Raw genomic sequence first — 14,965 nt, 5'->3', positions numbered from 1 at the left:
TGCTCAAAACATCAAAGGCAGATATTGTTGGGATATCAGAGACGTGGTGTCACACAGATATAAGTAATGCTGAACTGGAATTTGGGGAATACAATGTATATAGAAAGGATAGACAGGACAGGAGGGGAGGAGGGGTTATGCTATTAATTAAGAAACACATAAAGTCAAAGGAAGTGAAGCCAGTTGACATCGATGGACAGGGCAGTGTCGAGTCAGTTTGGTGTGACATAAGCATAGGGAAATCAAAATTGAGAGTAGGAGTGTGCTATAGGCCTAATGACTCTGATGAGTATAATAATATATTGTACAGGGAAATAGAGTGGGCCAGTAAATCAGAAAGTCTTATAATGGGGGATTTTAATTTCCCAGATATTGACTGGAATTTGTGGGTTGGTCACTCGCACACTAGCAAGGCTTTTGTGGATTTATTGGATGATTGTTTTCTACATCAGCATGTTCGTGAGGCAACAAGAGGGAGCAATACTCTTGATCTGATTATCAGTAGTGATTCTTCATGCATTAAGAACCTGCAGATAAATGAACCACTAGGTGGCAGTGATCACAGTGTGTTGAAGTGGGATTTACTCAAGGAGGTAACTACCATCAGAGGTAAAGGGAAGGGTTTTTGTTTTCGTAAAGGCGACTATGATGGTCTGAGACAGTATTTAAATTCTATACAGTGGGACCAACTGATGACGTTACCAACAGCAAACTCAAAATGGGAAGCATTCAAGGAACTAATCTTGGTGGCTACCAGGCTTTACATACCAACTAAGAAATATTGTTCAAGGTTTAGGCCTAAATGGATGTCAGATGGACTAATGAGACATGTGGCAGAGAAGAAAAATGCATGGGATACATACAAATTAATGGGTGACATGGAAGCCTATGATAGATATAAGTTGGTCTGTAACCAAGTCACAAAGGAGATTAGGCAGGCAAAGGCAGACTACGAAAAATCCTTGGCAAAGGATGCAAAGAAAAACAGAAAGGAGTTCTTTACATACTTGAACTCGAGAAGGAAAGGGATGAATCAGATTGGTCCACTGGATATTGATGGTTCAACAGTTGAGGATCCTGCTCAGGTGGCTAACAATCTAAACGAGTATTTTGCATCTACATTCACGCATGAGGAGTTATTCAGGAAGGAGAATGATGTAGGTAAAGTAAACATTGGCAGTGAGCTGGATGATTTTGTAATAACTGAGAGGAAAGTGGAGGAGAGATTGTTGAGGATAAACATAAAAAAGGCACCTGGGGTGGATGGGATCTATCCAGTTATATTAAAGGAGGCAGCAAAGGAAGTATGCAAACCCCTAGCCATAATTATGAGAGCTTCTTTGGACTCAGGGGAGGTACCCATAGACTGGAGATGTGCAAATGTAACCCCAATTCACAAAGGAGGATCAAAGGCTGACACAAGTAATTATACACCTGTTAGTTTAACTTCTGTTCCAGGTAAATTAATGGAGGCACTGGTTAAAGAAGCACTGCAGGATCATCTAGACAAGAATTCAGTTATAGCTCAGACGCAGCATGGTTTTGTTAAGGGCAGGTCTTGCCTGACCAATTTGATTGGATACTATGATGTAGTCACAAAAGAACTGGATGCAGGGAATAACTTTGATATTATATATTTGGATCTTAGAAAGGCTTTTGATACTGTTGTGCATGGAAGACTGCTGCACAAATTGGAGCAGTGTGGCATTGGAGGCAAATTGCTGCTATGGATAAGGGGATGGTTGAGTGGCAGAAGACAGAGAGTGGTAATCAATGGACACTGCTCAACGTGGACTAATGTTATTAGTGGAGTTCCTCAAAGTTCAGTGTTGGGTCCATTGTTGTTTTCGGTGTTTATGAATGCTATTGATGATGGGATATCAAGTTTAATGTCTAAGTTTGCAGATGATACAAAGGTTGGCAGGGTCGTTAAGGACACTACTGACGCTATGCTGCTGCAACAGGATCTGGAAAGGTTGAACAGATGGGCTGAGAGGTGGCAAATGAAGTTTAACATTGACAAATGTAAAGTACTACATATGGGTAACAGTAACCCCAGAGCAATGTATCAACTCTGCGGTACTACACTGACAGTGGTGGAGAATGAAAAGGACCTGGGGGTAATTGTGCAGGCAGATATGAAGTTCTCTGAGCAGTGCAGACGAGCTGCAAGAGTAGCTCATGGTGTCTTGTCAATGATATACAGGAATTTTTCTAGCAGGGATAAGGAGGTGATTATTCCCTTGTATAAGGCAATGGTTAGGCCACATCTTGAGTACTGTATACAGGTCTGGAGGCCTCATTTCAAGAAGGATGTAGAGCTGCTGGAACGGGTACAGAGAAGGGCAACAAGATTAGTAAATGGAACAAAGGGTTGCTCTTACGAAGAAAGGCTTAAGTTTTGCAAATTACAGAGTCTGGAGACTAGGCACCGGCGAGGTGATCTGATAGAGGTGTATAAGGCTTTGAATGGTTTGAGCATGCTCAATGCCAATGGGATTCTTCATCTTTCTCAGAATAATCACCTCAGAGGGCATAAATTCAAATTGAGGAAGGACGGATGTCGGATAGATGTGCGGAAATTTGCCTTTGGCCAGCGGGTGGTTGGTTGGTGGAACCGACTTCCATCACTTGTTGTTGAAGTTGATAGCCTAAACAAATTTAAAGCTCAACTGGACAGGTATTTCGAACGAACGGAGGGGTGAAATGGGAGAGGGTTTTTTTTTTTTTTTTTTTGGCTGATGCTGAATAAGCTTGCTTTCTTGCATCGTATGCCTCTACTAATGCTAATGCTAATGCTAATTATTCCACCACATTTTTGAGTGTGCTGATATTTTGTTGGATTGCTTTTGAATCACTTTTTCTGCTGCTTGTAGTATTTGGTCAGATATATATTCTGTAGCCAAGTTTATGGATGTTTTCTGGACCTGCTTTTCTTCTAGTATTGCTAGTTGCTTGTATATATCCCATTTTGCTTTTAAAAAGTTCCATTTGCCAGAGGGATGTTTTTATCAATCCGGCATATCACTGGGTAATGGTCACTACCCAGTGGATTGCTATGAATAGTCCATCTAAATAGAGGATATATGGATGCTGAGCACAGAGAGACATCAATAGCTAAAGTAGATGCTGTAGGTAAATGCATATAAGTATGTGCGCCATTACTGAGTGTAATCAGATTGTGCTGGTCAAGTAATTTTTCTATAATTTGTCCTCATAATGGATGATGACTATTGAGGTCCCCTAGGATGAAGTAGGGTTGAGGAAGCTGTATCACTAGTTCTTCTAGGTCAAGTTTAATGAGACGATAGTCAAGTAAAAATTAACGTTCACTCGTACTGCAACTGTCTCAAGGTTTGTTTTTAATGGGAGTGATCTGGAGGGTATTCGAGAGTTGATTTTCAACGCTATACCTTAATTTGCCAGATTACTAAGGTTGTTTACAACATGATCTTGCTGATGAATTATGTAGTTCCACAGAGAAACAGTTATATATGGCATTAGATTGGTTTCCTGTAGGCAGAGGGCAACAGAATCATTTTTTTTTTTTTTTTTTTTTTTGTTAGTTGTTGGTGAATAGGCTTCTGTGGCCATAATGCCCCTCCCAAAGTTTTTGCATTTCACTCTGATGCCCGAGGCGGGATTCCCGCAACCTTTGGGTTGCCAGGCAGGCACTTTACCCACCTGGCTAGCTCAGTCGGCAATCATATTGTGTGAGGAGATCTTGTGTTATTTAAATTATTGTGATATCCTCTACAATTCCACTACAGAAATGTAAGCATTATCTGGGTTTAGTAGAATCCTCGATTTGTTTTTGAGGGGCTAAAGGTTTGTTCTGCTCAGGTTTAACTTTCCCTTTCTTTGGAAAGGAGGGTTTTCCCATGTCCATATCCTTGTTAGTGAATAGTTCTAATACCTGTTCATCTTGTTGTGAGCTATCTTCTAAGTCCATCCTGTCTGTTTGGTTGGCATCAGAAGTGGGTACTGTTGTGTTTCGCTGTGGGGGTGGCATCTGGTTATAGCTTTACTTTTTTTGCTTGCTGTTTGGTTTGGTGGAATGGTGACCAATACTGACCTTGCCCAATCAGATAGTGATTCATTTGGTGGTATGGTTACCACTGTGTGGGTTGCAATTGATATTTGTTTTTTGGTTACTTGAGCATAGGTTGGTTTATTAGCATTCAGGGCTGGAAAGGACTTTTTGGTCTCTTGGTAGGTGACATTGTGTTCAATTTTGTACCACTGTACATTTTTTTTTTCCAGTTTCCAGAGGGGACACTCCTTGGAAAATGCAGGATGGGCTCTTTGCAGTTAGGACAACTTGGTGTTGTCGCTGTGCAATCAGTATTCGTGTGCTCAGTGGATCCGCATGTAGCACAGGCACTGCACCTCTGCAGACTGTCTGTGAGTGCCCAAATTTCTGGCACTTGTAGCAGCGTAAGGGGTTTGGAATGTACGCTCTAACACGGCAATTAAGATAACCTGCTTTGATTGCTGTTGGTAGTTTAAGGTTATCGAACATGTGATGAAACTGTAACAGAAATTCCACCAAATGTTTTTAGTTTCAGTAGTTGCTCAGATTGTTGAGCAGTGGCAACTTCAACCAGTAAGTCTCCCGATCTTAATCGATGAACTGTCTTGGGTGTACCTATTATACTTTCTAGGCATTCTTGCACTAGAAACGGTGACAGTTTGCCAATAGGTTGTTATTGTTATTATTTGGTTTTTAGAAGCATTAGCAACTAAGGCCATACTGCTCCGGGGATATGCGGTGGTCATTCCCTGACCTTTCCGCATCCTCCGTATTTGGTGGCTCATGGGCTCAAACCCCGGTCTAATCAAGAAGCATGTGCTACGCACTGCTGCTCCTACCCACCTGGCTACGGAGGCACCAATAGGTTGTTCTTGAGTCGAGTGTACAATAAGAAAAGTTGGAGTTCTGATTCTGACTACGTCAGACTTTTGATTTTTAGCTGCAACAAAATCAGTCACCGGCTGTTTTTGCCCTGTAGAGGTCTCATCTATGCACCCAGTGGATTTCTGGGTTTTAGGAACTGTTTGCTCCATTTTGCCCTGGAAGGGAGAGCTTTTCCCTTTCAGATTACCAGCCCCGCCACATGGAAACAGAAGCAGTGCCACCTTTGTGACCAAACGATAGTGGGTTAGTAATAAAATAAAAAGGAAAAAAAAGAAAGAAAGAAAGAAAGGTTTCTTTTCCTTCTGATCTAGTAAAGTGTTTTCTTTACTGAATTAATTGAGTGTTAATGTAATGCTGAAAATATGGGAAACAATTTTATTTTACCAAGAAAGAGCGAAAATTTACTGGCAAAGACACTTGATCACAAAATCACTTGGCACCTGGGGCCGGGAGGCGAGTTATTACATACAGAGAAGAAAAATGCATGGGATGCATATAAATTATCAAGAGACTCAGAAGCCTATGGCAGATATAAGCTAGTCTGTAATCAGGTCACAAAGGCGGTTAGGCAAGCGAAGGCAGATTACGAGAAATCCTTGGCAAAAGATGCTAAGAAAAACAGCAAGGATTTCTTTACTTATATAAACTCTAAAAGGAAAGGGATGAATCTGATTGGTCCCCTTGACATCGATGGTTCGAATGTTGATGATCCTGCTCAGATAGCAAACAAACTGAATGAGTATTTTGCATCTACATTCAAACATGAGGAATTATTAAGGTTTGAAAATGGCAGAAGGTTATCAAATTGTAGCAGGATACTTAATGATTTTGTAATAACTGAAAGCAAAGTGGAGGAGAAATTGTTGAAGTTAAACATAAGAAAAGCACCTGGGGTGGATGGGATCTATCCAGTTATATTAAAGGAGCCGGCAAAGCAACTAAGCAAACCCTTAGCCATAATTATGAGAGCATCCTTAGACTCAGGGGAGGTTCCCACGGACTGGAGATGTGCAAATGTATCCCCAATTCACAAAGGGAGATCGAAAAGTGACACGAGTAATTACAGACCAGTTAGTTTAACTTCTGTTCCGGATAAAATAATGGAGTCACTGGTTAAAGATGCATTGCAGGATCATTTAGACAAGCAATAATCTGCAGCAATAATTCAGACACAGCATGGGTTTGTTAAGGGAAAGTCTTGTACAAATTTGATAGGATATTATGATGTGGTTACAAAGGAATTGGATGCAAAAAATAATTTTGATATCATATATTTGGATTTCAGGAAAGCTTTTGACACTGTTGCACACTATTGTACAAATTGGAGCAGAATGGTATTAAGGGTAAGTTGCTACAATGGATAAAAGGATGGTTAAGTGAGAGAAGACAGAGGGTGGTAATTAATGGGAGCTGCTCTTCGTGGACTAATGTTATTAGTGGAGTTCCACAGGGTTCGGTGTTAGGTCCACTGTTGTTTTGTATATTTATCAATGATATTGATGAAGGTATATCAGGCTTAATGTTGAAGTTTGCAGATGATACAAAGGTTGGGAGAGTTGTTAATGACAGAAATGGCAGTGTGCTACTGCAACAGGATCTAGATAATTTGGGTACATGGGCTGAGAAGTGGCAACTGAAATTTAACCTTGACAAATGCAAAGTACTGCATATGGGTAGAAGTAACCCCAGAGAAACGTACCAACTGTGTGGTACTACACTTAAGGTGGTAGAAAATGAAAAAGACCTGGGAGTAATTGTGCTGTTTTGTTTTTTGTTTTTGGTAGTTGTTGGCACATCGGCTTCTGTGGCCATAATGCACCTCCCAAGGTTTTTGCAGTACTTTGATCCAAGCCCGAGGCGGATTCGAACCCACGACCTTTGGGTTGCCAGGCAGGCACTTTACCCACCTGGCTAGCCCAGTCGGTAAGAGTAATTGTGCAGTCAGATATGAAGTTTTCTGAGCAATGCAGACAGGCTGCCAGGGCAGGTCATGGGGTTTTTTCAATGGTATATAGGAATTTTGCTAGCATGGAGAAGGAGGTGATTGTCCCTCTGTATAAGGCAATGGTCATGCTATGCTTTGAGTACTGCGTACAGGTCTGGAGGCCTCATTTTAGGAAGGATGTAGATTTACTTGAGCGTGTACAGAGAAGGGTAACAAGATTGGTGAGGGGAATGAAGGGATCCTCTTACCAAGAGAGGCTTAAGTTCTGCAAATTGCAGTGGCTGGAGACTAGGCAACTGCGCAGTGATCTGATTGGATTGAGGTATATAAGGCCTTGAATGGGTTGAGCACGCTGAATTCTGATGGGATCCTTCCACTTGTTCAGATTGTGAACCTAAGGGGGCATAAATTCAAATTAAGAAAAGACAGATGTAGAATAGATGTGTGGAAATTTGCCTTTAGCCAGCGGGTGGTTAATTGCTGGAACAAACTTCCATCTGTCATTGTGGAAGTTGATAGGTTGAATGAATTTAAGGAGGAACTGGACAGGCATTTGGAGGGAATAGTGTGATTTTTTTTTTTTTTTTTTTTTTTTTTTTGGCTGATGCTGCATAAGATCATACACTTGCTTTCTTGCATCACAAGCCACTACTACTACTACAGACTGACCAACAAAAAAATAATAATCCTGAATTTCTAACAAATGTTTTTAACAATGCTAGAGTCACCAGGCTGATATCGCATATACATGTAAATTCTAGTTATAACACTTTCAAAAGGACTTAGCTGAAAAAACACTATAAGTGGGGGATGGAAAACTATTTTGGGAGATTTTTTGATATATTTGTAGATAACATTTTTCCCTTTTTATGATGCAATGGTTAATATGTAAGTTGTGTAAACTTGTACATTTAATTAATATCATTCTTGCTTTTTTGGCAACTTCAACCTGTTCTTGCATACTAATAAAACAAATGAAAAAAAATTTTAAATATTCCATTAAATTAATCTATAGGTCCCTATAGATTACAGATGTGCAAATTTCTCCCCAGTTCACAAAGGGTGAAGTGAGTAATAACAGACTTGAAAGATTCACTTAAAGGTCTGTTATTACTTTTTCAGGGAAATTAATGGAGCTGCTGGGTGAAGAAGTAATGCAGGACAATCTACACAGGGATGCAGTAATACAGCAATCAGAATCAATAATATGAGAGCACCTTTGCTTTCAGGGGGAGGTCCCCACAGACTCGAGATGTGCAAATGTATCCACAATTTACAAAGAAAGACATGAGTAATTACAGACATGTTAGTTTAACTTCTTTTCCGGGGAAAATAATGTTGTCACTGGTTAACAAGCATTGCAAGATTGTCTAGACAAGACTATAGTTATAGTTCAGACACAGCATGGGTTTGTTAAGGGGAAGTCTAATCTGATCAATTTCAGTGAATACTATGATATGGTCACAAAGGAACTGGATGCAAAAAATAATTTCAATATCATATATTTGGATTTCAGGAAAGATTTTGATACTGTTGCACATGGAAGACTGCTGTACAAATTGGAGCAGTATGACATTAAGGGCAAGTTGCTGCTATGAATAGAGGGATGGTTGAGTGGGAGAACTCTGTCATGCAAGGTACTGCATACCCAACTGCCACTATATGAGTAGTAGTAATACCAAAATAACATACTAACTGGGTGGTACCACACTCAAGATAGCAGAAAAAGAAAATGACTTGGGGGTAATTGTGCAATCAGACATGAAGTCCTCTGAGCAGTGCAGATGGGCTGCTAAGACAGCTCATGTGGTTTTGTCAATGATAGAGGAATTTTGCCAGCAAGGATAACAAAGGTGTGGAAGTTTAATTTTAAGAAGGATGTGGATCCGTTGGCGGGCATAGAGAAGAGCATTCAAAAGGACACTATTTAACAAGGAAACTTTAGTAATGCAAACTGAAGTGATGGAAGCTGGAAACTAGGCAACTTTGAGAAGATCTGAGTGATCTGTTTAATGTTTAGAATAGGTTATGTAAGTTAAGTGTTGGTAGCATCCTTACTCTTGCTTAGAAAACACACATCAGGTAGAAGAAATTTAAACTGAAGAAGGATGATTGTTGGATAGACGTATGGAAATTTTCTTTCAGCCAGAGGGTAATTGATTGATGGAACAAACTTATATCCTGTTGTGGAAGTGGATAATTTTAACAAATTTAAGAAGGACTTAGACAAATTATCAGAATTGAATGGACAGTGATGTGGAAAGTGGTTTTTTTTTTTTTTTTAATTTTATTTTTGGTTGATGCTGTATATGGTTGCTTCCTTGCATTGATTGCCAATGGTAATACTAATACTAAGAGGTTATTTTATCCCACTGTAAAAGGCAATGGTTAGGCCCTATCTGGAATTCTACTTAAGTCATACAAGTTTGGAACTCTCAATTTAGGAAACCTCAGAATGGTATAGTTATGTTGGAAAGGGTGCAGAGAGAGAGAGAGAGAGAGAGAGAGAGAGAGAGAGAGAGAGAGAGAGAGAGAGACATCAAGATTAAATAGAGCATAAAAGGACATTCCTACCAAGAAAGAAAGACTTGGGGGTCCTGTAAATTTCAGTCCAGAAAATTCCAGAAACCAGGTAACTGTACCATGAAAACACCTAATTGAAGTGAAAAGGGCTTTTTAAGGTTCAAGTGAGCTAAATATTGAAGGCATCTTTACTGTCTCTCAGAAAAAACAGTCAAGGCAACAAATTTTAATTGGAAACAGAGGGTTGCAAAACAGATGTGCAGAAATTGGAATTCAGCCAATGAGTAATTAGTTGCTGGAATAAACTTCTACCTAATGTTGTGTAGCCATAGCCAGGTGGTCAAGTACAAGGGTACAGAAATACATGTATTTTGAAAGTGACCATAAATGAAACCCACATGACTAATAAATCTGTACTTGTATTTCTCTACCTTGTGAACTCCTGACTGTGTGTGGTCATCTCAGAGCATAACCAGGAAATTTATTTTTATTTATTTTAGTCTGAATAAATTTTAAGATGACCTGGAAAAATTATAGCAAGGAATGAAGATTTTTTTTTTTTTTTTTTTTTTGCTGGTGCTATACAAGCTTTGCTTTCTTGCATCATCATGTTGCTAATACTAATATTAATATCACTGGGTAAATCATGATATTCATTGTTGTTTTTAAGGAGTTGCAGTGGAGAAAATTAAGGCCTCAAGGTGTCAGTATATATACAAGGAGTGATCATTTAATTTGCGGACTGGTGCAAGATTTTATGTTTACTGTGTGAACTTTCCATAACTGCCACTAGAGGTGCTCTCTCTCTCTCTCTGATCACTAGTGAGCAGACTCTGTATGTGCATGACAGTACTTGTTCAGCTAGTGTTGCATGAAGAGAGTTTTTAGCCACATGACACTGATAATCGTTTTGAAGCAGGTATCATGTCAGACACAGATTGAACAGCAATATACAATTCATTATTTTATCAGATGAGCCTTAAATGCATCGGAAACAGTTAAAGAGATGAAGCGTATGTATGGTATTGAGTGTCTTGGTAGGACAGCCATATTTAAATGGCACAAATGATTCAGGGAAGGCTGTGAGTCTGTTGCAGATGACCCAAGACCTGGTCAGCCTTCCTCCTCAACAACTCCTCAGCAAATCGCAATAGCCCAGGAAATCTTGGATGAAGAAAGGCAAATTACACTTTGTGAATTAGCTGTTAGAATGTCTATTTCATATGGTAGTGCTCACAATATTGTGAAAGATCACTTAAAAATATCATGAACCTGTGCTGGGTGGATTCCATACAATTTGACTCCAGAAAAAAAACAGCAAATGGTAGACTTGTGCAATGAAAATTTTGATCGTTTTGAAACACTGGGTCAAAACTTCTTAAATTGAATAGTGACTTCTGATGAAAATTGGATTTATCACTATGATCCAGAGACAAAATAACAGTTGAATGAGTGGAAGCATTCTGATTCACAAGACCTAAGAAATTTTGAGCTTGTTCAGCTGACAAACAAATGGTTCTTGTGTTTTTTTTTTTGACATAAAAGGCATTCTTGTTACACATTTTGTGCCACGTGGAACAACTATGAATAAGGTTTGTTATGTTTGTTATTTGGTTTTTAGGAGCATTAGCAACTAAGGCCATATTGCTCCGTGAATATGCGGTGGTCAATCCCTGACCTTTCCGCATCCTCCGTATACTATGAATAAGGAAGCATGCTCTGAGGTTCTGAGTCAAACTCTGCAGTGCCATTTGTGAGAAAGGTCAAGGACTTTCCAGTGTGAAGTGGTTTCTCCATCAAGACAATGCCAGCCCCATACGGTTATATTGTGCAGCCAGTGATCACTACCACAGGTGCAAAGGCTCTGCCACATTCCACTTATTCACTGGACTTTATTGATGGCTTGCAAGAAATATTTACTATGTGGGTAAAACAGTGGTGAAAGTGTGTACAGTACAAGGGAGAGCATTTTGAGAAGGAGAAATCCACAGAAGATTCAGATGATGACAATTAAGATACGATTTTGCACAGTCTGCAAATTAAATGATTACCCCTCATGTTATATATAGAGCCTGTACATTGTGCATAAATATTGCGTGTGGTTGGTCTGGTTGTTTGATGGACTGATTAAGTCTGAGTTTTTGGTAGAAATATCCAAAGGATTCTGACCTGGACTAATTCTGTCTTGGTGCAAAAGATGGTGCATATTATGCCATAATAAGTTCTTCCTGTGCTGACAGGAAGTAATTCTCAACTTGTCTAGTGACAGGCACTGGCCAACTCATTTTAGGATTTTCCAGCTAAGCTGTCATTTTTATTATACAATTTTTTCTGCATTCTTTTTGGAGGATGCAAAAGAGAATTACATGAAAAATAAAATTAGTTACAAAAAAGTCTCTACAAGGCAAAAAAGTAAGGCTGTGAATGATTTGTATACCCTTCTCCAGTCATGCATAAATATGGAATGAAAGGCATAATATGTAAAAGAAGAAACTACAGTTTTAGGAGCACAATGCCTCTCACCATACCAGGGAATGCACTGATTGCAATGATCTACTACCAGAACAGGCATAATATGTAAAAGAAGAAACTACAGTTTTAGGAGCACAATGCCTCTCACCATACCAGGGAATGCACTGATTGCAATGATCTACTACCAGAACAGATGCAATGCTGGGGTGGCAGTGGCAATTCAGGCCCACTGGCATTGTAAAGCAGTCCAATGATACCACATGGTGTTAGAAAAATGACTGCATGGTTCAAAGAAATAAAGTTTGAGTGTGAAGTCAGGATGAGAATACAACTCTCTCTCTCTCTCTCAACCAAAAGTAGGCTGAGGACATTGCTGCTACAGTTGTAGAAAGATCTGTGAACATTAGTGCAAATGGAATAGCAAAGCAGTTGGATATCCTGTATGTAACAGTATAAAGGATACTATGTAAAGTTTTGTGGTTCTAACTATACAAACTTCTTCGCAAGCAACAACTCCAGTGAATGATACTGAAATTGCACTGACATTTGCTCTTACTTCTTGGAACAAATGGAGGTAAATACCAAGTGGTTATTGAAATCCTTTGGGGAGACAAAGCCATTTTCACTTGAATGAGGCTGTGGATCCAAACTGTGAGATTTGGACATCGTGGAGCCATCCATGAAATACAGGAAATCCCCTTACACGTGTCTAAGGCCCTGTATGGCATGGTTTCATGGCTCCAATGAATTATTGACCCATTTTTTTTTTGAATAAAACTGTTCTACTAGACTGTAATTAGTCAGTTACAGTTAACTTGTTAGCAACTGTTGTGATTTCACAACTGCAATGGCAAGGATGCATGGTAAGAACAGTTTTTATGCAGGATGACACCTCCACATACTGAGAAAACTGCATAAGAACTCTTGTGATAGCATTTTATCACCAAAAGGGTAATCAGCTGCTTATTGCCTACAACATGGCCAACTTGTTCATCAGTCCTCACTCCTTGCAACTTTTGTCTCTGGGGTTACCTGGTGAATATACTGTGGCAACATTTCTGACCTAGCAGTCATGAGGGACAGCATCATAAGGTACGTGAGTAAATTCAATCCCAATATGTTAAGTTCTGCAGTTGACCATACTGCTATGAGTTTAAGATGATGCTAGATCATAAATTTGCCTTTAACAAGCAAGTTCTGATTGCTGGAACAGACTTCCATCTGTTGCTGTGGAAGTTTACAGCTTAAATAAATTTAAGGCTGAACTAGACAAACATTTGGAGTGACTGGTAGGTGAAATGGGAATGGTTTTTTTGGCTGATGCTGTATAAGCTTGCTTTCTTGCATTACATGCCTCAACTAATGCTAATAATGGTGACCATGCCTAGGCACATATCAAATGCTGACTGAAAAATCTAATATTACATTTAGAACAAGAGGTACTGTACCATTATTGTCATGCTAATGGGCTTGGCAAGCCATGCTGCATTATGTCACTGATAATGCTATTACATGAAAATACCAAGTGATAAAGTGACAATATTACTGTACTGGTGTTAATGACATTCTTCATTTGCAGTATACAAAGCCACACAGATCATGTAACAGATAAATTTTTCAAAGTTAAACTTTATCCCAAGTGATTTGTTTTAGAAATTCTCTTCTGCTTCCTCCATAGAATATACCTGGCCTAGCTGCATTTTCCCTACAACTGAGATTAGCTAACTTCATTTCAGGAATTATTTCCACATGGTCCACAATATTGTTAGCCTGAGTGCATGCGTGTGTGCGTGTTCATGCATACATATATGTGCTTGTATCGAATTTTTGACTGCTCATTTACCTTCCTGTGCTGTTAGCTCTCTTTCCAAGCCAGAACCAGTTTCACTAGTTGTTTCCAGAATTAAATCTTCTTCCTATAAAAATGAATACTAGAATTAAAAACAACATACTGAACACAGAAAAACAATTATACACTTCCTCACCTCACTATAATAAATGAAACACAAAAATCCACAAAAAACAAAATGGTTTAAACTAACATTATTTTTAAATTCAGTAAAATTACATTTTCATGGAACAGATTGTGAAAAGTTTAGTTCATAAAAATAGATTTTTTTGCAAAACAGATATTTCAGGAATTATTTCCACATAATTTTATATAAAATAAAATATAGAATAATTTTATATAAAAATATACTCTATATGATTCATGGTCGGTCACAAATAAAACATACCTTCTTCTCCTCTCTAATAATAAATTAGGATATATATTCAAAAAAAGTTTTGTAATAACAGAAATCAGATTATATAGTGTACATATTCTGCATACAAAAAGCTTAACGAAAATACATAACTAGCAAATGCACAAAAAACATTTTGTATTAAAAAACTTTTATCACAAAACTACACATTATTTTAAAAGATTTCATTTAATTTTTTAATGCACTTTTCCATTACATTCAAATGGAGCTACTGAATGAAGACTACAGACCTGATGAATATACTTAACTACAGCATATCTTGCAGTTACATCTGAAAAATTCCTGAATAAAGCTGCATTTAGTATCTATTAAAATTAAGAAAATAAAGTTAAATTTTTAAGTTTAAATTGAGGTACACTACAAAGTATCAAAAGCCCCTGGAACAAGCAAAAAGCCAAGTAGTTCAAATTTGCTCCATCAGGTAATCGCTTCATTTACAAAAATGGAACTTCTGTACAGCAGCATCCTGAAAATGGAATTTTAATGCATATCTAAAGCTTTTAATAAATTTAAGAATAATATAATTCAAAAAATTTTGAAATTGTTTAGTTCCTTGTTAAAATTTCTGACAGTAATTTTTGTTCACAGTTCAATGGTTCATGAATAGAACCTTTGCACTCTTAACTTAACTGGGACATTTAGCCTGAGCATCAGATGAGGATTCCACAAAGCACAATCCTGTCATAGCTATTATTTAGGGCAAGCTTACAATTCACTCCAAGTTATCATGACATTTATAGGCTATACTGCTGTGAATCCATATAATCGCTTAAATTCTATTCAAATTAAAAAAAAAAAAAAAATACTTGCTATATCTTGCACTTTTTTTTTGTCATTCAATCT

At 38.3% G+C, this 14,965-nt stretch overlaps 1 protein-coding gene across 1 annotated transcript in view; it reads right to left on the bottom strand.

Annotated features, from left to right (window-relative positions):
* The window catches only part of LOC150088120 (uncharacterized), a 1,786,788-nt gene that overhangs the window by 427,545 nt on the left and 1,344,278 nt on the right, over positions 1-14,965 (bottom strand). The window contains exon 33 of the mRNA XM_090370030.1: positions 13,702-13,774. Within this exon, the coding sequence (XP_090226156.1) occupies positions 13,702-13,774 (73 nt within the window). The remainder of the gene's footprint in view (positions 1-13,701; positions 13,775-14,965) is intronic.

Source organism: Mastigoproctus giganteus, chromosome 3 (assembly GCF_048544385.1).
Source record: "Mastigoproctus giganteus isolate SK-2022 chromosome 3, ASM4854438v1, whole genome shotgun sequence".
In the NCBI taxonomy this organism is placed as follows: domain Eukaryota; kingdom Metazoa; phylum Arthropoda; class Arachnida; order Uropygi; family Thelyphonidae; genus Mastigoproctus; species Mastigoproctus giganteus.
Note: the sequence above shows the minus strand (reverse complement) of the source record. Positions and strands in the feature narration are given on the sequence as shown.